General features: G+C 39.2%; 1 protein-coding gene across 1 annotated transcript; it reads left to right on the top strand.

The window, feature by feature from the left end:
* Positions 1 to 4,256: 4,256 nt before the first annotated feature.
* Positions 4,257 to 25,163, top strand: LOC141547600 (solute carrier family 22 member 20-like). The gene is made up of 4 exons (XM_074275985.1): positions 4,257 to 4,579; positions 16,657 to 16,825; positions 18,156 to 18,279; positions 25,044 to 25,163. The coding sequence occupies exons 1-4, from the start codon at positions 4,441 to 4,443 to the stop codon at positions 25,161 to 25,163; spliced, it is 552 nt and encodes a 183-aa protein (XP_074132086.1). The 5' UTR covers positions 4,257 to 4,440.
* Positions 25,164 to 25,380: the final 217 nt, after the last annotated feature.

Genomic DNA, 25,380 nt, shown 5'->3' with positions numbered 1-25,380 from the left:
ACACCACTGTCGGATCCTGAACCAGACAAGTGTCGAATCTCCTTTCCTGGGAGATGGCAGGGATAGGGACCTGCTGAAAGTCTCCATTCCCATGGATGAGGGTGGGAAACCAGAGTCATGCCTCAGATTCACTGACCCTCAGTGGCAGCTGCTGAATCCCAATGCCACAGAGCAGGCAGGACTGGACACTGAGGGCTGCTTGGATGGTTGGGTCTATGATAAGAGTGTCTTCTCCTCCTCCATTGTCACAGAGGTCAGTACAGAGCCCAATACCTGTGGGCAACTGTTTGATGAAATTCTCTACTTTTCCCTTTGACTTTTGACTTTGTCAACATAAAAATCCCAATTTTTCTTTTCCTAAATTGATCCCCTTCCCAGGAATCTTGAAAAACAAAATTGCTGCTTTCAATCAAGTTGCATTTGGTTTGCATTCACTCCCTAGTGTGAGGGAGTCTTTGCTATCCTTAGCTGAGACTTCTGCAACTCAGGGGCTTTGGACAAGGGGCAGTTTTTTTCATCTCAGTGACTAGATCTTCTGGATGGTTTGTATTGTCTGAGGATATCTGAGGGTTGAAGATTAGTCATAAAATAGGAATAAGATTTGGTTTAATAGTACCATGGACCTTATCAATAATAAGTGATGTGTCTACAACACTACAGACACAATCTCATTTAAGTCTTACAACAGTCTTGTAAAGTTAGTGATACAGATATTTGTAGCATTAGAAAGATGAGGGAAACTGAGATAAGAGAGGTCAAATAGGTTGTCCAATATCACACAGCTAGGAAAAGGCAGGGTGGAGGGATATTGTGTCATCTTGTCTGTTCAAATTTGTGATTTGGGGGAGAAGAAGAGGGTGGAGTAAGTCAGAGAACTTTTGGCTCTTTAAATTTTCTCAACAAAAAAGAGGTAGAACATTAGTTCAGAGGACATTCTTGGGATGGGATGATATTCAGCCTGAGTGAAGTGCAATTATCTCCAAGCTGACCCTCTGGAATCTATAAACAACTACTTCTGGGGGCTGTTGGGGTTAAGAGGTGGTTTTCCAGGGACTTTTTCTGGGACTGTGTGTGTGTGTGTGTGTGTGTGTGTGTGTGTGTGTGTGTGTGTGTGTGTGTGTGAGATGATTGAGTAAGAGAAGACTGAAGGACTTTTCCTTGTTGAGGAATGCCAAGAACAGATGTACTTACTAATCATTTCCCAGGCTGAGGCAGTTGGGTAGAAGCAGCTAGCTTATACCTGGTGGGAGCACAGCAATAACTTCTGGCTATAGGCACTTGTTGGAGAGCGGAGTCCTTGGGCCCAGAGAACAGCTGTAGTTCCCAGACAACTGAGGGACTTTGGGGAACAAGATTGTTTTTAGAATGGTATGACTAGGGATCCTAACAGTGGAGAGGAGAGCTCAAGGCTGAGCCCTAAACTGACCTCATAAAATAACGGTAAGAAGGACCTGAGACTTAGTGCATCATTCCCCATAGCTTGGGACTAGAACTTGATAACTGCTAAAAAAAAAAAAAGGACAAAATGAGTAAGCAAAAGAGTAAGAACTCAATTACTGTTAGCTACTATGAGAATAGAAAAGCTCTGTGGTTGATATTCAGAGGAAAATAATGGAGCTAAAAAAAACACCACTCTTTTTTCATTGAGAAATATCAAATATTCCCAAGCAGACACACAAAAAAGTTCTTGGAGGAACTTCAAAAAGATTTAAAAATCAAGTAAGAGAGATAAAGGAAAAATCAGAAAAAAAAAAAAGTAATCCAAGCAAATCATTAAAAGATAAAAAAGAAAAATTAAAAGAATGAAAAAATAGGAGAGAAGGTGAAAAATAAGAAAAACAAAGAATTCCAAGAAGTTACCAAGAGGGAAAATAATCAAAGAAAAAATAAAGTAAAAAAGTACATAGCTGATACCTGCCATTTAGGGGAGAGGGTGGGGGGAAGGAGGGAAAAAATTTGGAAGAGAAAGTTTTGCAAGGGTCAGTGTGGAAAAATTATCCATGCACATGCAAACAAAAGACAATCTAAAAGGAAGCATAGTTTGCCTCTCTTGACTAATTCCAATTCTTCCTGTTTGTAAGTTTGGTGCACACAGATTTGCATGGCTTTTTTCTGATTAGAGTGGGAAGAAATGTCTTGAGCCCATACTTCCTGAATTGAAGTGAGAAGGAGAGAGAACTAGTATTTAAGTACCTTCTGTGCTAAATACTTTAAAATATTATTTCATTTGATTCCCAAAACAACCTTGTGAGATAGTTTCTATTTTTTTCCCCTTTTAGAATTGTGGAAATTGAAGCAAGCACTTTAAATGGTTTGCCCAGTGTCATATAGATAGATCTAAGGCTAAATTTGAACTCAGGGCTTCCTTATTCTAGGCCTAATGAGCTATCTATCAGGCAATCTAGATACTTAGGATTTGTCCTATTAGATAATATGAGAGTAGAACCAGTTCTAGAAAAGAAGAGAGAGTTCTTGGTAAATGTCTAACTGAAACGATAGCTCCAGATTTTGTCTTCTTTGGCCATTTATCCACTGTAGACTAGAATTACCATTGTAATCCCTGTTGAAGGCTTAGACTATCTAGAGCAAAAAGGAGGTTGCCTGAGTAGCATGTGTCTTGGAGGCAGAAGAGTGTTCTTGTGGCCCATCTTGTAGAATGGTCATGAGATGTAGGAACAGAAGACCTGGTTCCTACTCTAATCAGGAGCTTTTCGGACAGTGCAAGCCTGGTGCCTTTCCAGTACTCTGGAAGTATCTACTTTCTGGAGGAAATTCAAACCACATGGTGTATTGGGAGTCTGGAGAATAATTTGTAAGAACCTGTGAAAGAGCAAAGGAACCCCCAAGCTGCCAAGCTTGAATTGAGTTCCCTTCAGAGGGAATTTTAATTGTAATTGGTCAAGTTAAATTTAAATGTAATTAACTAAACAAGTAATTGATTAAATTTTGCCCAAATTTAATAAATGTTTAGATATTCAGGACTTTCAGCCTTTCCATGTGGGATCCCAGTTTCATTCTTTCTCCTCTTTTTTTGCTTCCATTTTCTATCCATTTCTCTTTCAGTGGGACCTAGTGTGTGAATGGAAGTCGCTGGCATCAATTGCTCAGGCAGCATACATGGGAGGGCAGCAGGCAGGAAATATTGTTTTTGGGATATTCTCTGACAGGTAAGTGAAGGACTCAGGTGGAGAAAAATCTTTAATGGATATATGAAGGTACTTGAAGTGCTATGTGTATGTGAGTCTCTAAAATAGGGATGGTGCAAGGGAAAATGAGGAGACAGAATTTCTTTCTGCCCTTCTCCAGGCAACTTTGCCTCCCAAGTGGCCCATGGATCTTTTCTGGGACCTCTAGGTATTATTCCGACTCTTGTTTCCTCCTCAAAACGGATGTGGTCCAAGTCTCAGCATGAGTGAAACAGTGCTGTTGAGTGGATACAACAACTTACTTTCTACACTATCACCACCTCTGCATGGATCAGCCAGGATCCAGGGCAGAAAGATTTCTTGTCTTTATGACATTCACCCTTTCCAAGCTATAAAAGTTGTGTCCAAACACAACGATAAACAGGTGATCATTTCTTTCTGATTTCTGAACCAAGGTTTGGAAAGACGGACCCAGGCTGACCTTCAAGCAAGTTTACTAAGCAACCTATGAACATTTTTACCTCTGTATCTGTTCCTCTCATACAGAGACTGAATACACAGAAGAAATTCCAACTTCTTCCTTTGGACAGTCTTTTCTTTTTGATGCTGTTACTTTTCTCCTTACTGTTAGGTTTAGTGTAGATTATTATATTTAAAAAATATGGTTAGTTTTCTGTTGGTAATTGTTTGCTTTAGTTGCTGGTAACTGAATTTATTTAAAATAAAAACAATTAATTCAAGAGGACCCTCACTGGGTTGGTCAAGTCCTTTTATGAGAAGGACAAGCCAAGTCATGAAAAGCTGTTACTGTCACTAAATTTTCACTCTAAACTCTTTCTAGTCTCAACTGATTCATAGTCACAGAGCACTGATTGGCAATAAGCTCTATGGAGAACTTTCTATATTAAGATTTCCTCAAGTATTTGCATTTTGACTGTTGACAGTACTTGACCAAACAGACTGAAGCTCAGGTGCCAGCTTTTAAGGTGTTCAATGAGCCAATACATTGGGGGTTGAGGTTTGTGGTGGATAGCTTGGGGACAGCTGTGTGTCCATAGGACCCTTTATAGGATGCACTTGGTTAATGATGGATGGTGATTAGGGAAAATGAGGAGACAACCATAGTATTAGGTTTTCTATGCCAGAGAGGGAGAGGAATTACTGTTTCCAAATGGGTCAAGTCAGAGCCCATGTTTCAGACTATTGCCAGAGAGGAGAGAATATTGGAAGGGCCATTTATAACAAACTTTGTACGTAACATCTTTACTTTGTCATTAGATTTGGCAGGAGGAAAATGCTATTGTGGTCCTCTCTGCTGATCACCATTGCTGTTACCTGTGTAGCCTTTGTGCCCACATTTACTGCCTATGTGATATTCAGATTTTTTTTGGGTGTTGCATTAGCTGGCTCCAACTTCACCAGAATCTGCCTGGGTAAGTACTATGGAGGTAGTCCCACCCTTGTGGTTACACTCTGGGGAGGAACACAGAAAGACTGAGAGAGGTTTAGAGCCTGGGCAAGTGGGGAGCCGGGAAGTTTAGGAAAATTGCAGTAAAAGTATTAGAGAAGTTCTACAAGGGGAAATATCTTCTGAAAAATTGAGTGAGAGCTGGGGAATTCCTGTCCTTGAAAACTAATAGTGAAGTATCCAGGTGAGAGAAAAACAGGGCAGCCAAAATAATGACGTTTTAAGAGCATTTTATTACTGGCCGGGACTGATCCCCTAACACTAAGACTGGAGGGGTCAGTAATGAGTGGCTTCAGGGTCACATATTTATAGGGAGAAGTGAGAGAGAGATATCAAAATGTTTCCTGATACATTTGTCATAATAAAGGAATTTATATTCTAAACAGAAGGCAAAAAGTTACTACTCTAAGGAGGTCATTCCCAGGCAGCAATAAGCAGTATTTCTTTAAGCTTATCAGGTTGTCAAGGTCTTGGGTTTTTCAGGACAGCTCATCTGGGGTGTAAAAATACCATCTGCAGTAGGGAGTGAAGAACTAGTAATAAACTTCTAACGACAAAGATTCAAGATTATATTTCTCATGATCCCATTTGGGGTGCTGTTCCACTTCACTCCCCCGTTTTTCTTGAGACCGTCAGAGACTGGACTCATCATAGGCCAGGGGAGAGTAAGTGAGCCTGGCAACAATCAACTTAACTGCCTGGATCCTCTTCCTAATATAAGTGGTTAAATTAGGCAAGGGGCAATCAGTAGAGCCAGAAGAAATAGGGTAAGGAGTCACAAGAGAGGTTACCCAGGGGAAGCAATTGAAAAGTGACTGGGATCAAGACACTGATTGTCATTGAGTCGTCTCCTGGTCCTCAATTCTCTGTTTAACCGTAGAGAGGGATTCTCTTATTACCCCAGAGTTGTTAGCATAGAAACAGCAAGTTTCCCCAAGGGCTATACATAACCCTCCTTGCTTAAGATAGAGTAAATCTAGCCCCCCACGATTCTGTAGGACCACCTTGCCAAGGAATTCAGGGAGTTTTCCAAGAAGGATATTTAATTTTCCAGGTCCTTTAAATCCTGGCCCGCCTGGGGACCCAGAGCTAACAACTGTCTGTCACCATGGATCAGGGCAGTGCAGTGGTCCCCACAGCCATGGAGCCTGCTATCCCCAACCCCACTAGGAGGGGAACTAGAATAGGAGCAGCCCTCCTTGCCCTAATAAACCAATGTTCTTCGGCCTTTTCCTCAGAATACAGAGAGACCTGAGGGAGCATGTACACAAGTAGGCAAAGCTCAGGGGATTCTTTCAAGGTTAAAGCAAATTCATTGATACAAGGGGTTAATCCCATGTTACATTCAAAGATAGGACCCCTTTGGGATCTGTATTAGGGAGTTTACATATTCTTGTGTGTGGGGAACCTCGGTAACCAGTACATAGTGCTTTTTGTATGGGGAGGGCTCCAGATTGTAGCCTTCTGATTTGATGCACCTGCCTCACCCTCCCCGCTTCCCAAAGTTAACCTGGGAACATAGGCAATGCACTCTGAGGGCAAATCCTTAGCCGAGAATGAAAGATTCTGATTGGAGGGGGCCTCTGTGCCCTAGGTGGTGCCCATGCCCACAAAGTAGGGGGTGATGGGTGGGTCCAGGCAGAGCCAGCAGTTTGGGCAAGGGTGGGGCTGGTCAGGTTTATCAGCCGGTGTATTCTAGCAAGGGCTGACATAAAGGTCTCATACTGAGACAGCGGTCCTCTGGGGAGTGGAGTCTGAGGGGCTGTGGGACAAATGTTGTGGTTTCCCCTCCCAGATTAGAAGTGGTCATGGCTTGTCTCAGGAATGAATGAGGGGGATTAATAACGGCATTAGGGCCTATGGGATGATTTCCCTCGGGAGGGTTCTTCTTTGGATTGTGAGCAGGGTTCCCAAATCTCTTCCTGCTGCATAAAACCTGATACCCCAGGTCCTTCCCAAGAGCTGGCATAGGTCCAGATAGAACCATGGCTGCCCATACGTCTCATTTCAGGCCTCCACCTCCCCCCAGTAATTCTTATTAAGGTCCACACATATCTATGGGGAGAATAGTGGCTGGGCTTTCCCCGTAGGTTGGGGGAAGCAAGAGGGAAGATCAGGCCATAAAGGGGGATAAGATATGAAAACACCATCTTCTTGAGTCGGGTCCTGCAGGTACATTGGGAGCAGGGCAAGGCCTCATATGTGAACGATGGATCCAAGCCACCTTCACTGCTGAGGGATTGGAGAGGATGAGCTGGTGTGGCCAGTCCAGTGGGGTTCCAATGCAGAGCCATGAGGAAATTTTCTGGGCAGGATCCAATCACTGGGTTGGAAGTCCAGTCCAGCAGGCTGGGCAGGGGCGCAATGGAGAGCTCTGACCGCTGCCCGGGTGTCCTGGAGAGCCTGTAGGGACTTGAAAAGGAATCATTAGCAACATCATAAGAATCCCATGTGGGAAAGGATGGGGGTGGAGCACTGAATAGGCTTCTACCCAGGTCTCACCAGTTCCCAACTGGGGCTTAGAAATGTGTTCCTTAAATGTCCTGTTCACACCTTCTACCTGACCTGAACTCTGTGGTCCATAGGCATAGTGCAGGTGCTCTTGAACCTGAGGTTTGTGCCAGGGACTGAACAACCTCAAAAACAAAAGCCGGGCCATTGTCAGGGAGAAAGGGAGTCCGAACTGAGGGATAATTTCAGTCACAAGTTTCTTGGCTACGACCAAAGCAGATTCGGATTTTTCAAAAGAAAACAATGTCATTGAACCCGGATTTCCATGTCGGTGAAATCGACTTCTCAGTGTTTGCCTGGTGTGAGTCCTTGGGCCAGGCACAGTGGGGGGATGGGCAGGGTTTGCTTTGGCACAGGTCAGGCATCGGTGGGCAGCAGTCTCAGCGAGGGATTGCATTCCAGGCAAGAAAAAGAAACAGCAAAGCAGATTATTATAAGTGAGTGCCCCCTAAGTGAGTTAGAGAGTGCAGTTTTGAAACAAAAGATTAGCTCAAGGCTTTTGGAAGAACCATACGTCCTTCTGAAGGGTGCCACCCGCCCTGGCCATCAGCCGGGCCAGGAGGACTTAAAACCCATAGGAGGGTCGGTTGCTGTTAGGTTTTGTTGAACTCTACCTTATCTGTACAAGTAAAGAGCCCTAAGTTATATCAGTCCTAATTAACAGGAGAGGGGTTTGCAAACAGGGGAACTGAGGCAGAACAATTCAGGGAAACTGAGGTAGGGCCATTTACGGAACTGCGGCACAACAGTTCAAATCATTGAATTACCTTCCTCTAGGAAAGTCCCAGAACCATAATGTTGACCAATTTGATGCAAATAAACCAAAATAGAAGTAGAAAAATGCAAGGACTTATATGGTAAGGGCAAGTCTCTCCCTGACAGCCCCAGAGTTAACAGCAGTACAAAGGCTCCCTTTTGCAGCATGACAGATGGAGCGCCATTTCAGCCAGAGAATCCAGTTTGAGATGGACAGTTCACTGTCAGTTAAGTGGTCTGCAGTCATTTGTGCACTTAACTTAGCCTCTGCTTATAAAGGGAGCAGCAGGGCTCAAGACAGTCATGCTGCCAATTCAGAGGGGCAACCCACTCCTGGGGGAAGGGTGAGGCCTGAAGTAGCTCCACCTGTCCCCACCCAGGATACAGATTTCTGAGCAGAACTATGAGAATTAGACCATCAAGGCAGGCAAATTCCAAACTTTAGAGGCCTGAAACGTCCTTTGAGAAGGCTGAGATATCAGTTAAGAATCTGGGGATACAGTACTGGAGACTGCAAAGTCCCAAGGTGCCTGATTTCTGGTTGTTTCAAAAAAAAAAAAAAAAAAAAAAAAAAAAAAAGCCAAACACTGAGTCTGTCAGAGCAACTCCAACAAAATAAGGGGTTTCAAAATTTAAAGCATAACCAGCAGTCACATTCCAGTAGGTTTAAGCAAGGAATAAAAACGAAAAAGGACTGCTTAAAGAACTTCTAATCCAATCTGAACTAGCGATATAGGGGGTGGGCAGAAGTACCTAGGGCAGGAACAGGAAACTAAGGGTTCATTCTTCCTCTTTCCCCAATTTCCTATCTCTTCTTCACTCCCTTTTTCTCTCAGGCAAATGGAATCACCCCCTCCCCCCAAAGCAATTAAATTGTAAAATAACCATCTCACATATAAATCCCAAGAGTTAATTCCTACACATATCACAGTAGGGTTTCCCAAAAATAATTCAAACACAACAGTAGGAGTTACACAATTTTAACAATTTCCATCCAAGTCTCAACACACAGTAATAAATGACTTATTCAGGGCTTAACAGTCATTCATCAACCATTTTCCAATTCCCCATATCAGTCTATCAGGAGCAGGGGCTGAAGTATCTCATCCAAAAACTGCTTCATGCTGATCAGGGGCGAAGACAGTCTGAGATAGGAAGACTGGTCCACAAGGATTGCTGCAAGATGTGGGGAGGCCAAAATAGACTGGCCATCAGGCTGCCCATGAAAAAAACATGCTTGTCTCACAGCATAGCCAAACGGTTGTCAGCTGTAGTCCCAATAAAAAAAGCATTTAGGTTTCACAGACCACTGTTAATTGTCCTCTTATCATTTAGAAACCTGAAAAACCTGAATATCTTTGGACATGAATGTACAGTAACAGATAAATGACTAGACTAAACATTCATTTGCCTAAGTATTTAAGATATAATGATTACATATAACCATATTGGAAACAGCAAGATATTACATAATGGAATTGTATTAACAAATTCTACTGACCATTGGCTCCTAATAGGCACAGGAGGAGAAAAAACTGCAGAAATATGAATATAGCATAATATAAAAACTGATCCTTCAGCACATACAGGATAAAGGATAAAGTAGCCTTAATGCAGTTATACTCCAGGTAATTGTCCCACTAACCATCAGAGGGTGGAGCCTAAAAACTTCCTATAAATATTAATGACAAGCCCAACAAATTTTACCTCCAATAACAAATTTCATTGAACAAAGTTTCAGATAGATCCCAAACAGGTATTTAACCATGATCTTATATTGATAACAGTAAGAAATTTGTCCCAGTAAGTTCGCAATTCATCTTTCATATCTAAGTTGGCAATGTCATAAGTTGAACATTATACAACTCATTTTGCTTTAAAATACCTAATGTATAGAAAAATTTCAAATTACATATTGCTCATAATAGAAACATTTTCAAAAGGACAAAGAAAAAAAAACGATTATTTTCAGAAGTCCTTTAAATTATGGGCATACAATCAATACAATTAAAACTTATACAGAATATCCTAATATCACGTAAAAGAATCTGAAAGATTCTTTAAACCATCAATTAAACTTTAAAAAATAACTTTACCAAATTATAGATCACATTTGTGACTATATCCCTTAACCAAGGAAATAATTATGTATCCTAAAAAAAACAAAAAACAAAAACCAAATGTAGGCTGTCCTTTTAAAATTACAATTGCTCCTGTCAGCCGGCTGTGACTTGATTAAAAAGGCTGGAACACACAGTGGAAAGGGGGAAAGAGGGGAAAGGAAGGTGAGCTAAATCTGCATAAAAGATTCCGTCCTGTTCCCACTCAAGCTTCCCTACACAGAAATCCTGCCATTAAAACCCTTCCTTTTTCTCTTCCTATTTAACTCTTCTCTTTCCCTCAACTACATATTATAAACACATTTTAACAACCCTTCTACTAGATGCTCCATTGTTAAAGTAGCAGAAGCAGTGGGGGGTAGGGGGAATGTGAGTTGAATCTTTACTTTTGAAGACAAAAGATCCTCTCCTGTTTCTCTTACCCCCACTTCTTCTCTTTCCTCACTCCTAAAACCCTTCAAACCTACAACTGCTCCTACAAATCAATCTTTCATAAATCACTGTAATTCTCCTTTCCTTTTCCCTTCAGAAGTTTTAAGATTCACAATACAGTAAATAGCTTAAAAACTCTATAAAACCCACATGTCCAGCAAGTATAATCCATATTATTAACAATTTACCCAATGTTTCAGAAGCAAACCAAATAGTTTTTTTAAGTTTTTCTTCCTTCTGCCTGAGTGTTTCAAGGCCACTAGCATAAACTTCTTTTTCCCAGATGGCATTAAGCAGATAAGGTTTTATTGCAGTTACTCCTCTCTAGAAGGCTTCGAAAACCTGCTTTCTAGGGAAAACTTCCCCACCAGTTTAGAATAATCAGGTTTTCTGTGATTTTACTTAGAATTTAGTATAACAGGTTAAAAAGTTTAAAATCACACACAAAAAATATACAAAGCATAGTTGCAACATGGAAATAACCCAATTGCCAAATTTCTTAACCATTGTTCTTAAAACTTAACAGAGCTCTTTAAATCAACACAACAGATAGACAAGTCACAAACACAGAACAAAAATCACAGAGACATAGGGGCACAATTACGACATTAAACAAAACATTTAACATATATAGACTAGTGGCTATTCAGAAACCTTAGAATAGCCTTGAGGGAAGTTGTTGAAGCTCAAGAGTCTCCCTCCCAGAATCTGAACAGAGCTTTTTAGGCTTCTAAACCTCAGTTTGGTGCATTTCTCTGTCTTCACAGAGAATGCCCACAGAACCAGACAGACACAAGTATATTTAAACACAAAGAGACAATAGACAAACAATTCTGGAACACAACAGACAACCAACCAGCCAGGGCACTCTGACAGCATCCTGTTAAGGCCTGTAGGCGTTACTATTGCTGTGTCCAGCATAACCACCTAATATCCTTGAGTACTCTCCCAGAATTAAACTGGTTCCCAGAATGGTCAAAGCCAATTGAGTCAAATTTATGTCTCCTTTCCTGGTCTGCCAGTGGATGATGGAAGTCTGAAGCCGAGGAACGTCTCTCGATGGCCACCATCTAGAGACAGTAACCCCCTTTGCCCTCCAGGGAAAGGGGCTGGTTGTTGAAGCAGAGCCAAAGGCTTTCTTGCTGGGGAGATTCCAAATGAAGTGCCCAGGCAAGAGAAAAATAGGGCAGCCAAAATAATGAAATTTTAAGAGCATTTTATTACTGGTCTGGACTGATTCCCCAATAGCAAGACTGGAGGGGACAGTAATGAGTGGCCTCAGGGCCATATATTTATAGGGAGAAGAGAGAAAGAAATGTTTCTTGATACATTTGTCATAATAAAGGAATTTATATTCTAAACAGAAAGCAAAAAGTTACTACTTTAAGAGGGTTATTCCCAGGCAGCAACAAGCAGTATTTCTTTAAGCTTATCAGGTTGTCAAGGTCTCGGGTTTTTCAGGACAGCACATTTGGGGCTGTAAAAATACCATCTGCAGTAGGGAGTGAAGAACTAGTAATAAACTTCTAACTACAAAGATTCAAGATTATTTTTCTCATGGTCCCATTTGGGGTGCTTTTCCACTTCAATAGCATTTGTGATAGTGGACAAGTCAGAAATTTCTAAGTGATCTATCTCAGAGCTTCTTAAACTTTTTCCACTCAAAACCCCTTTTGGCCTGAGCAATTTTTACAGACCTCGATATATATTTATATAAAATAGGTATATAGATTAAACATTTACTGATAATAAATCATAATTTTACCACCCCCTCCTACAGTTATGAGACCCCATATAGGGTCCCAGCCCACAGCTTACATTTCTGGGGTCTGTGTAAATCTAAAAGTATTGGATGTAGAAGAGGTCCCAATATACATCAACATAGGAAGCTTTCCTTCCTTGGAATCCCATATACCAAGGAAGTCCCAGACTCATTCCCCTTCCTGCTCTTTCTTCCTCTCTTTTCTTTTCTTTTTCCCTGTATCCTTCTTCCTCTGCCCTGCCCTAGAATTTCAGGCTCTCTCTTATCCTTTCTCCTCTCTCTCTCTCTCTCATTCTTCTTCTGTGATTCTGCTTCTTTCTTTCCTTCCCAACTCCCTTTTTCACAGTTTCTCTTTCTCTCTCTCTCTGTCCACCCCTCCAATTATCCCTGTCTCTTTGTCTTAACTCATTCTATTTCATTTTCTATCCCCATCTTTCACCATCATCTTATCTCCTTGGCCAAACGTATGGTACTGAATTTAGAGATTATATTTTAAAATGAGGTTTTATTGATTATTTCTGTTTTATATATATTTTACACATAACAAATAGTATTTTTTAAAGGAGAGGCAACTAGATGACCAGTGGCTAGAGAAGTGGCCTGGAGATAGGCTGATCCAAGTGCAAATCTGGGCTGAGATGCTTATTAACTGTGTTACCTGGAAAATTCACTTAATCTTGTTGCCCTCAGGTTCTTTATCTGTAAAATGAGCTGGAGAAGGAAATGTCAAAACATTCTTGCATCTTTGCAGAGAAAACTCCAAATGGTGCTATGAAGAGTTGGACATGATTGAAATGCCTGAACAACTGAAAAAAAATTAAAGAGGAAAAACAATCAGTAAAACTGATGAATGTATTGAAAAAGTCCAAAAACCTGTACATCATGGAACTACTCTGATCCTTCTACCTCTGTGAAGGGTTTAGCATCTTCTCCTCTTTCTTCAATCTTTTCAAACCTAATCATTTTTGTTTTGTTACAGTCACTTTTGATTTTTTTAGTTTTTAGTACATTGTTCTTTTATCTCTTTTCATTGTTGTAGTTGTTCTGTATATTGTTTTTTCTTGGTTCTGCTAACTTCATGCTGTGTCTATTCATTTAGATCTTTCCATACTTCTTTTCCTTTACCACATTCATCATTTCTTATACTATAATACATAATATATAATAATAACATGTGTTTGAGGCTTATTATCAAATGGTGATACTAATGTAGGCACTAAATGTTGGGGTTCAGTCATGAAAAGAATTCACAATGGCCATTCTCTTTGACAAAAGGTAGATTTATTTAATAGAAGAGATTACAGACAATATGAAGGGACACAATAGACATAAGGAGTGATAACTATGAAATAGATTTGGGAGAGCATATAGTTAGCAAGAAAAGGAGCTTTAACAATTAACAATGGAAAAGACAAGTTACCTAATGGAACTCACAATTAGAGGGGAGAAAGGAAAAGCTCCCGAAGTGAAGCATGTCATTAGGGTTAGTTAATTCCGTAGAGGGATTTATCTCCCTAAAAGTCTTAGTTATAAGAAGGAGAAAGACACTATGAGGCATGATGGGGAAATGAAAGGAAAGAAACCACAAGGTATAGGGGAGAAATGAAGGGAAAGACACACCATGAGATAATCTGTGGTGGATTTACCCAAAAGGGATTCAGCAAAGGTGCCATGGGCCATGGACAGATTCATTGGGGAAATTTAACCCCAGGCATTTGACATGGATTTCTGACTGAACACAACATGATGAGATTACTTGGGCTCTCAACAGAGGATAGGATTGTAGGGTCTGACTGATTTCTATCACTTCCCTTTCTTGCCTGCTAGAGGGAATAACCTTATTATTACTTCAGTCTTTGTCTGCCAACCCTATCTGGTTATTCAGGATCTCATTACCATTATCAAAGCTTCTGGTTCAAAGTTGTATGGGCATTTAGTCAATTTCTTTGCACGAATTCCAGTTTGCTTTCCAAAATTGTTGCATCATTTCACAGTTTCATTAACAATATAGTAGTGTGCCCATCATTGAGCAACATTGACTTAGCATTTTTTATTTATCTCTGCCAATTTGAAAGTTATAAAGTGAACCCTCAGAGGTGCTTGATTTTCCTTTCTTTTCTTTTGAATGATTTGGAGCATTTTCGTTTTATTATTAAAATTATTATTATTTTATTTTATTATTATCAACATTGACCCTTGCAAACACTTCTGTTCCAACTTTTCCCTTCCTTCCCTTCACCCCCTTCCCTAGATGGCATGTAGTCTCATACACGTTAAATATGTTAAAGTATATCTTTTTTTGTTTGTTTGTTTCTGAGGCTGGGGTTAAGTGACTTGCCCAGGGTTACACAGCTAGGAAGTGTTAAGTGTCTGAGACCATATTTGAACTCAGGTCCTCCTGAATTCAAGGCTGGTGCTGTATCCACTGCTCCACCTAGCTGCCCCCTAAAGTATATCTTAAATACAATATGTGTGTACATATTTATACAGTTCTCTTGCTACACAAGAAAAATTGGATTTAGAAAGGTAAAAATAACCTAGGGAGAAAAACAAAAATGTAAGCAGCCCACATTCATTTCCCAGTGTTCTTTCACTGGGTGTAGCTGGTTCTGTTCATCACTGATCAGTTGGAACTGATTTGGATTCTCTCATTGCCAAAGATAGCCACATCCATCAGAATTGATCCTCCTATAGTATCATTGTTGAAGTGTATAATGATCTCCTGGTTCTGATCATTTCACTCAGTATCAGTTCATGTAAGTCTCTCCAAGCCTCTCTGTATTCCCCCTGCTGGTCATTTCCTTCACAACAATAATATTCCATAACTTTCATACACTGTAAGTTACCCGGCCATTCTCCAATTGATGGGCATCCGTTCATTTTCCAGTTTCTAGCCACTACAAAAAAGGGCTGCCACAAATATTTTTGCACATATAGGTCCCTTTCCATTCTTTAATATCCCTTTGGGATATAAGCCCAGTAGTAGCACTGCTGGATCAAAGGGTATGCACAGTTTGATAACTTTTTGAGTATAGTTCCAAACTGCTCTCTAGAATGGCTGGATCTGTTCAAAGTTCCATCAACAATGCATCAGTGTCCCAGTATTCCTGCATCCCCTCCAATATGCATCATTATCTTCTCTTGTAATCTTAGCCAATCTGACAGTTGTGTAGTGATATCTCAGAGTTGTCTTAATTTGGATTTATCAATAATGATTTGGAATACCTTTTCATATGAGTAGAAATAGTTTCAATTTCATCATCTGAAAATTGTCTGTTCATAGATTTAGAGCATTCTTTCAAGTAGTTTGAGAATTTTCTCTTTTTAATGAACCTGGTAGTTCACATTTTTGTTCACTCATCTTTTTTGGGAGAAGCTATTCTTGTTAGATGTATTTATTAATTTTTCATATGTTTTGAACATCAAACCCTTTTCAGAGAAATTTGATGTATTTTATTTTTCCCATTTTATTACTTCCCGTTGCACCTAATGCACCTAAGTGCATTAATTTTGTCTATGTAGAATCTTTTCAGTTTCAGATAATCAAAGTTACCTGTTTTATGTTTTGTAACTGCCCCAACCCATTGTTTAGTTAAGAATATATTTATGCACAGCTATTAGAGATGTATGAATTACTTTTCTTTCATTTTTTTGTAGCACAATCTTTAATATGAACATGATGTAGAACATATTGAGGAATGTGTGCTAAGCTGTGATCTAAGCCCAATTTCTTTCAGATTGATTGGCAAGAAGGGAAGGGACAGGGTTTGTTTACTTGTTTGTTTATTAATTTATTGTTTTTTTCTCTCTTTCTTTTTATGTCCCCAGGGCTTAGCACAATGACTTGGGAATAGCAGAGGCTTAATAAGGCTTTTTGAATTGTTGTGGTTGTTGTCCAGTCCTTTTTAGTCATGTCTGACACTTCCTGAGCCCATTTAGGATTTTCTTAGCTGAGATATTGCAATGCTTTGACATTTTTTTCTTCCAGCTCATTTTACAGATGAGGAAATGGAGACAAACAGGGAAAGTGACTTACCCAAGGTCATGCAGCTAGTGAGTATTTGAGGCTGATTTGAACTCAAAAAGATGAGTCTTTGTAACTTCGGGTCTAGCCTTCTATCCACTGTGTCTCATATCCGCTGTTGTTGATCAGTTGATTGATTAATTAAGAAACAAGTGGCAGAGTGGATACAGTAATGAATCTGTGGGTGCTAACCAACTGATAGAATGTAAACTCCTTGAGGGCTTGAGCATGTGTTCTACCACTGTTTTTATGCTTCAGTTGGCCAGCATAGTGCCTGGCACATAGTAGGTGTCATACCAAATGTTTGTTGAACTGTTTACTGATGAACCATTAAGCAACAGCCCAAGTTGGAACCAAGTTCTTGGCAATCCTGCCATTCCATTCTCTACACATTTCATGAAACCTGACCTAACTGTTCATCTTGTTTTTCCCTTAAGCCGTGGAATGGACGCCTATTGAGAAACGGGTTCTCGTGCACACTTGTAATATGTACGCCTTCACGTTTGGACAGATCCTCCTCGCTGGATGGGCCTACCTGATCCCAGAATGGCGCTGGCTGCAGTTTTCCACTTCAGCCTCATATGGGATAGTACTTCTTTTCTCCTTGTATGTAAATGAGACAGAAAACAAATTGATCCTTCAGTAAGTCCAGGAGCACTTATTGAGCACCCTGGGCTAAGTACTATCAAAGCCTCAAAATAGAAGGGCTTAGAATCAAAGAGAAGTTTCTGGGCCAAGGTGGCATTGGGAAAGGAAGTTTGCAGAGCTGCTTCTCCCCATACCTCTTATCCTGGACACAGAAGTTTCTGTTGTGTGATGTAGTATGTTGTCATCAGTCCCCAAAAGGGTGACTGTGTCTCTGGGGCTGTAACAGCTTCACCAGGGCCTTCTGTCACAATGACCTGGATTTCATCCACAGCTAAAAATCTAAAAATCCTATTTCCTGTGTCAAGTCCAGCTGACACTTTCCACTGAACATAATCTCCCCAATTGGCTTTAGTGATAAGAGCTGGCATTTATACAGCACTTTAAGTTTTCCAAAGCCTTTTCCATATCTTAACTTAATAGGCTTTCACAAGATCCTGGAGGTAGGTGCCATTGTTATTCCCACTTTGCTGATGAGGAAACTAAGACTAGGGTGGTTAATAAAAGTCCATGTGGACCCTCTGATCCTGTGGGTATGCTGGATCTCATACATATAAGGATGTAAGGAGTCCCTGACCAATAAATACCCTGAGTGATCCTCTGGCTCTGTTGCTGCTACATTCCCAGGACAATCCTTGAAGTTTGATTTATTGAAAAGCTAATTTTCTTCAAAGCTTCAGAACAAGTACCACCCCCGAGGTGACACCTTTCAGCTGCTGTCATCTCTTTGTGGCTTCTTCCCCTCCCCTACCAAGAAGCAGTTTGAAAACTAACCTAATAACCTCCCCTCAGTGAATCTAGCTCTGGATTATGTAATGTGCTGTTATCTCCAGAAGCTGCCGATCGCTCTCTGGGAGGAGATCTGCTGTGTCAACTCAAATCTCTCAGACAGATTCTTCTTCCTGTAGAGAACCGTTGTCTCCAGACAGTTGCCATTAACTCTGGTCCAGAGTAGTGACTTCCCTCTTTTATTCTCCCAGAGTATGGGCGTGGGATAATGCAAGGGCTTCTGGGAAAAATTACTTCAACCAATGAACTTGCTCCTCCTAAGCATGCAAGCTCTTCCCCAGAAATTCACAAGTAAAACTCCCAGTCATGGCTGGAACTAGAGAATTGTCAAGTACCGACTTAGCACTTAGTAAGAACCTAATATCTCATTATCTCCTTAGCACTTAGTAAGAACCTAACATCATTACACTCATTAGTTCTTATAATCACATCAGGAACAATGAGATATTGCTGTGTTTGGGTCCCATTCTCAGGATTTAACTTTCTTTCTTTCCTCTTTCAGAGTCGTCCCAGAATCTGCTCGTTGGCTAATCACCCACAACAAACTCCACATGGCTCTGAAGGCCCTTCAGAAGGTGGCGTGGATAAATGGCCATAAAGAACAGGGGAGGACGCTCACTCCAGAAGTATGAAAAGGGAAGAGAAATCCTCACTGTATCCATAACCTTGTTGCCAAGAATATGGTCTCAAAGGGCATTGTTTATTTTTAGAATCTCTACCATAAACATTTCAGAAAGTATTTGGACATGGGTTATGAAAATGTACACCTTACATCCTTATATATATGAGATCTAGCCTACCTCACAGAGAAGGAAAGTTAAAGCTTAAGCTAGCATGCCAACTGTTTGCCAGGAGCAGAGATGGAGATGTTTTAGCCACCTGAAATGAATTCCTTCTTATACCTGAGCTCTGAATTTAGCATTGAATTTCCTAGCAGACAAAGCATAACATTCTAGGGTATAAAGCTGAGAAAGCCAACATATAAGGTGTAAATTCAATTCAATTGTAACAAGCATTTGGAAGCTATGTTGTATGAACTACCTTCATCCCAACTTTCATGTCACCTACTGATTTGAATTCCCAGAGTCATGGTATACTGGACATAACTGAACAATCAAAACAAACTCTTCATACCAACTCCCACTTTTCCTTGAATTTAAAATTAATCTACAATTTCAAATTAATTTCTGTTCATTGCTTTTTCCCATTTCACAGATTTTTTTAAATGAATTGATTTCTTTTTCATGTGTATTTTTAAAGGAGTTATATGCTTTTCCCACTTCATCAAGTCTATTTTCTAAAGAGTTTTTTTCAGATAATTTCTGATTTCCCTTTTCCATACTCTCTTGCAAAGATCTCATTTCTTTTCTCCATTTTCTTCTAACTCTCTTTTAAGATCCTTTAAAAATTCTTCCAAGAGAGCCTTGTGAAATGGGGACCAACTCATATCACCCTTTGGGCCTTCATCTAGAGTTCATTTGCCTTTAAAATCCTCAGGGTTTGAGGTCTGTTATTCTCTTTTTCCCTAAAAGTTGTCTATGGTCAGAGTTCTTTTGCTTTTTTAGTCATTTTAAAAAAAGGTTAAGGTCTGCTCTTAAGGAAAAGAGGTGACAACCACTGTAGTTTGCCCTGGGGCTGTTACTGTTGACTGACCTCCAGTGCTGAGTAAGACTGGCCAGGTCTCATGTTCTTCAAGGACTCACAATTTGCCTTTTGCATTTGCTTTTAAGTGTCTCACAGCAAATCTGCTGAACCACCATCTTGCAACTAGGATAGAGTATCCTACATGCCTCACAGTAGATTCCCCCATGCATGGATGTCCAAAATTCCCTGACTTCTCATCCCAGCTCTTTGTTCCAGGCTACAGGCTCCAGGCTCCCTGCTCTGTGGTCTCTCCCCATGCCTGATTGAAACAAACTTTTTCTGAAATTCTTCCAAAATATTTTCTTGTGGAAATTTGTTTACTCCAAATAATTGTGGGTTTTGTCACTCAAAAAAAAAAAACATTTCAGAGGCTTAATCTACTGTTAATTTGAGGGAAACTTGGAGGAAATCAGATAAATATGTGTCTACTCTCATAGTCTTGGCTCCACCCCCCCAAAATTAATTTCCAATTAGTTTCTAGGTTAAGCTGGATTATCTATATTTCCTCTCAACCTTTAAGGGATGGTATTTGATTTGTCTCATATCAAGAGGTGCCCCATCCCCTTGGCAAGCCTGAGCCCTTTTCATGCATAGCTGATTCCATTCACTCTGTCTTTTCTACAATCTGTCCCCTCTGTCATCTCTGCTCTCCCTTATCTTCAAACTGACTCATCTTCTACTGTCTAATAAATGTGTCTAGGTCTTTCTGCTCCTCAAAAACCCTCACTTTATCTATCTCTATTATTCTATACTTTGAGATTCCATCTGCAATAATTTCTTTTACTTCCTCTTCTCTCACTCTTTTCTTCAATCTCCATGATCTGGATTCTTATCTCATCATTCTCACAAAATCTGTCTTGCTAAAGGTATCAATAATCTCTCAACTGCCCAATCCAATCGCCTTTTCTTAATCCTCATCTTTCTAGTCTTTGCAGCCTTTGATATTATCAGTGAACCTCTTCTTGAGACTCTCTCTCTCTCCCTTCTAAGCTTTCAGGACACCACTCTCTACCATTTCACCTTTGACTTCACTGAGCATTCTCATCCACTGTTCTTTGGTTGATCTTCATCCAGATCACCCCATCATTACTACAAATGTTCTCTTGGTCTCCTTCCTGGGCCCTCTTCTCTTCTTCCTTTATACTTTCCCCTTGGTGTTGATCTCATCAATTCCAATGGATTTATTTACCCTCAGATGTTTATTTTGCTTAGTTTTATTTGTTCAGCTTTAACCACTTTGTGACTTTCAGTGTCATTTCTCCAAGTATCTAAATGAAGTGTTTGCCCTTCATCTTAACATATTATAAAAATACTCATTATCTTCCCCCTCCAAATTCTCTTCTCAACTTTTCTGTTACTCTGGAGGAGAGTCACAATTCTCTCAATCATCCAATATCCAACCTTGGTGTCATCCCCAACTCCTCCCTCTCCCCCCACCACATCCAATCTATTGTCATTGCCTGTCAATCTAACCTTCATCACATCTCTTGCATGTTCTCTCTTTCCCCTGACACTGTCACCAGTCTGTTGCAGGCCCTCATCTCTTTATGTCTCAGTTATGTCTCCTGGTTGCTCTGCCAGACACTCTAAGGCATCCTTTACTTGACCATCAAAGTGACCTGCCTACACTTTCGATCTAATCATAATATATCACTCCTAATCTATAAAGTGTGGTGTCTCCATCTTGCTATCTCTTTCAGGATCAAACATGAAAACTCTGATGACATTTAAAGTGCTTCATGATTGGTCTCCTTATCACTACTTTTCTAGTCTTCTTAAATACTTTACACCCCAACATAATTGTCATCCAATGATGCTGACTTTTACTCTTCCTCACACAAGTCTCTTCATTTCCTGACTAAAAGTATTTTCAAGGTCTATCTCCTAATGCCTAAAATTCTCCAGTTTTTAATCCAGCTCAGATCTCACATTTGAGAAGAATTCATTCATGATTTCTCTTAACTCTAGAATCTTCTTTCTGGTTATCACCAATGCATATAGCTTTTTATCCAAATGGTTATTCATATGTCTCTCCACTGATTTGTGAGCTCCTAGAAGGCAGAGATACATTTTCAACCTTTTTTGTATTCCTAATCTTTAGTACTTGTGACATAAAAAGTATTTAATAAGTGTTCATTGACTGAATTTATTTTTATTATTTATTTTTAAAAAATATTTATTTCATGTTTCCTCAGTTACTTTGAAAACTAATTTTTTTTTCATTTGTTTTTAAGATTTTTTGAATTCCAGGTTTCTTCTTTATCCCTACCCACAATTAAGAAACCACATGTGAAGTTATGTAAAACATTTCTATTATAGTCAAGTTGTGAAAGAAAGCAGAGATTTCCCATCCTAATAAAAATAAAAACCCTTAAGAAATATTAAGTTAAAAATAAAGAGAGAGAATAATAGTGGATACTTTGATGTATATTCAGACACAATCAGTTCTTCCTTTGGTTAAAAATAGGATTTTCATAATTCCTTCAAAGTAGTTGTGGAGGATTGCACTACTAAGAGTAACAAAGTCATTTACAGCTGGTCATCCCAGAACATTGCCATTACTTTGTAGACAATGTATTTCACTTTGTTCATGGAGGCGTTACTACGTGTTTTTTTCCCTGAGAGCATCCTGCTCATCATTTTCCAGAGAACAATAATATTCCATGAGAGAAACTTGCTTCAACAATTTTTTTACAATTATTATTGCTAATAGTATTTCCCCCCTTTTATTCTCTCTCTCCTTTCATTCCATCTCTCCTCAAAAGTGTTTTGCTACTGACTACTTCCTCCCCAATACACCCTTTCTATTTTCAACCTCCCCCCTTCTCATATCCCATTTTCCTCTTATTTTCCTGCAGGGTAAGATAGATTTCCATACCCTTTTTGAATATGTATACTATTTCCTATTTGAGCCAATTCTGATGAGAGTAACGTTGACTCACTCCCTCTCTTCTCCCTTTTTTCCCCTCCACTGTAAAAGTTTTTTCTTATCTTTCTTTTTATGGCAGATAATTTACAGCATTTCACTTTTCCCTTTTCTTTTCTTCCAATACATTCCTCTCTTACTACTTAATTTCATCATTTAAAAAATGATATTATCCCTTCTTATTCAACTCATATCCATGCCTTCTGTCTACATATACTCCTCATCTACCTACCATAACAATGAGAACATTCTAGTGAGTTACAAATATTGCCCTTCCATATAGCATGTAAACAGATAAACATAGTAAGTCCCTTATGATATCACTTTCCTCATCACCTCTTTGTGCTTCTCCAGAGCTCTTCGTTTGAAAATCAAATTCTGAATTTATTTTTAGAAAAACATTTTATTTATATTCTTGGAGCTCCTACCAGTATGTTGTTAAGGGTAAGTTTTTCCCCCAGCTTATCTTTAGGAGCTCTTATGAAGTTATATTTGTCTTGTTCATTGGTTCAGTTGTGTCTGACTCTTTATGAACTTATGGACCCCAGCATTCCAAGCCCTTCTATCTTTCACTGTCTCTCAAAATCTTTCCAAATTTACGTTTCCAAGATAGCTTATATACATTTCATTCTCTGTGATACCCTTTTACTTTTGCATTGATTCTTTCCCAATATTAAAGTCTATTCCAGGGTGTCCTCTCATTATTTGACCAAATATTTCATCTTCAGCTTTAATATTTGACATTTCAGTGAATAACCCGAACCAATATCTTTCTGAATTAATATCTTTAAATATTATTTCTCTGGGCAGTTATTCCATCTTTTAATTTATTTTAGTCTTATATTTAGCATAATTTACTCCATATATCAGTTAAATAAAAAACATGACCATTAACAATCTTGTTATAATCTTTCCTCAATCTAAGATGATTCGGTTTTGCCATGTTTAGTTCTAACTGTTGTTCCTGGCTTGCCTATGGATTCATCAGGAAATATGTAGAATGATCTGATACAGTTTGTTACTCCCATCAGTATGAGGAGTTACCACATTTTGTATTGATTTGTGCAATCAAAGGCCTCATTGTAGTTATGAAGCAGAAGTAGTGTTAGAATACATGGGAGAGCTATTGAAATACATGGGAGCCACTTAACAATGGCTGCTGGAGATCCAACTCAGAATGGATCTCCTCTTGTGAGAGGATGACACAAGGATATTGAGAGGCAGTTGCTGCTCTTCGACCCCTGTGACGAGGGGATGTTGCGATTTAGAGCATTTTTCATATTATTAGAAGTCGCTTTAACTTATTCATCTGAAATTTGTCATTTATCAATTGGAGAATGACTTGTATTCTTATAAATTTGAGTCAATAATCTATGTATTTTAGATATGAAGCCTTTGTTGGAGCCCTTGAATGTAACAATTTTTCCCAATGTCCTGCTTACTTTCTATTCTTGGCTGCATTCACTTTGTTTGTATAAAACTTTTAAAATTTAATATAATCAAAATGATCTATTTTGTTTCATAATGTTTTCTTATTCTTCTTTGGCCATAAATTCTTCTCTTCTCTACAGATCTGAGACATAAACTATCCTCTTGTTCTTCTCATTTGCTTATAGAATCATCCTTTATGGCTAAATCATGAACCCATTTTGACTTTATCTTGGTATATAGTGTTAGGTGTTTGTCAAAGCCTAGTTTCCATCATACTATTTTCCAATTTTTACTGTCAATTAAATGAATTCTTATCCCAGAAGCTGGAGACTTTGGGTTTGTCAGATACTAGTTTACTATAGTAATTGACTATTGTGTCTTGTGAACCTAACCTATTCTACTGATCCACTATTATATTTCTTAGCCAATACCAAATGGTTTTGATGACACTCCTTTATAATATAGTTTCTAGTCTGGTACAGTTAGGCCTTTTTTTTTTCATTAATTCCTTTGAAATTCTTGACCTTTTGTTTGAAGAAGCATTTATTAAGTGCCTACTACATGGCTTGCAGCCCTGAGGAATACAAAGAACAAAAGTAAATAAACCTTGCATTTGGGGAGCTTATATTCTCTTGGTCAAAGATAATTACTATACAGATTAGGAAATGCAAAAGAAGAGAAAATCATTGGAATCTGTTGTTTTTGTTTAGTCAATTCCAGTTCTGTCCAGTTCTTTGGAACCCTTGGTTCTTGACAAATAGTTTGAAATTGTTCTTTTCCATCTTATTTTACAAATAAGAAACTGAGGGAAATGAGGTTAATGCCTTGCCCAGGATCACATAGATCCTAAGTGTCTGTAGCCAGATGTGAACTAAAAAAGATGAGTTTTGCTGATTCCAGGCACATCCCTATCACTGCATTAAAAACTGGAGCTATTACTTTTTCTATTCAGGTAACTAGGAAGCTTGGTGCCACAGGGTGTAGACTTAGAAGTCTTGGTTACAAACCCCATCTCTGTTGTTCACCTCCTCTGTGACATTATTGAAGTAAGTGAAATCCTAGGTTCTTCAGCTTGATGAACACTGTGGTCTCCAGCTCTGGATTCAGGATTCTAACTTCCATTACACCCAGGAACAGAGTTAATAACATTATGAAATGGTCACGTGGTAGGATACACTAATGACAACACAAGATTTGCATGGCTTGAGTTTGCTTGAATTTTATATACAGACTTGACATTTTATAATTATTGTGATATGCTACTATGACAGTCTCTTTGTCAGAAAAATTGATATAAGTTAAATGGTCTTCTCTTTACCCTCTCCTCAAGGCCCTTCTGTCCAAGTATTTAAGAAAAATTCTCCTTCTTCTGTCCTCTTTTCTAAGCAGATCATATTGGACCACATTCAGGAGGACCTTTCAACTGTGAAGACAAACTCTTCTTTCAAAGACGTTTTCTGGACACCAGGATTACGCAAAGTCACATTTTGTGTCATTTTTGTTTGGTGAGTGTGCTTCATTTTTAATCAGCTTATACAAACCAGAATAACTGAAAATGTCATTAAGAGTCACATATACTGACACTCCAGCTTAGGTCCTGAGAATGCTGTCATTCTGAATGTAGGAGGATCTGAGAGTTAGTGGATTAGAAATTTGGTAAAATGGAACATATAGGTTGTTTGGGATGCCAAAATTATTAGTGGAATTACTTCTAGAACCAGAATAT

This window comes from Sminthopsis crassicaudata, chromosome 6 (assembly GCF_048593235.1).
Source record: "Sminthopsis crassicaudata isolate SCR6 chromosome 6, ASM4859323v1, whole genome shotgun sequence".
In the NCBI taxonomy this organism is placed as follows: domain Eukaryota; kingdom Metazoa; phylum Chordata; class Mammalia; order Dasyuromorphia; family Dasyuridae; genus Sminthopsis; species Sminthopsis crassicaudata.
The sequence above is the reverse complement of the archived record's forward strand: the minus strand, read 5'-3'. Positions and strand labels throughout refer to the sequence as shown.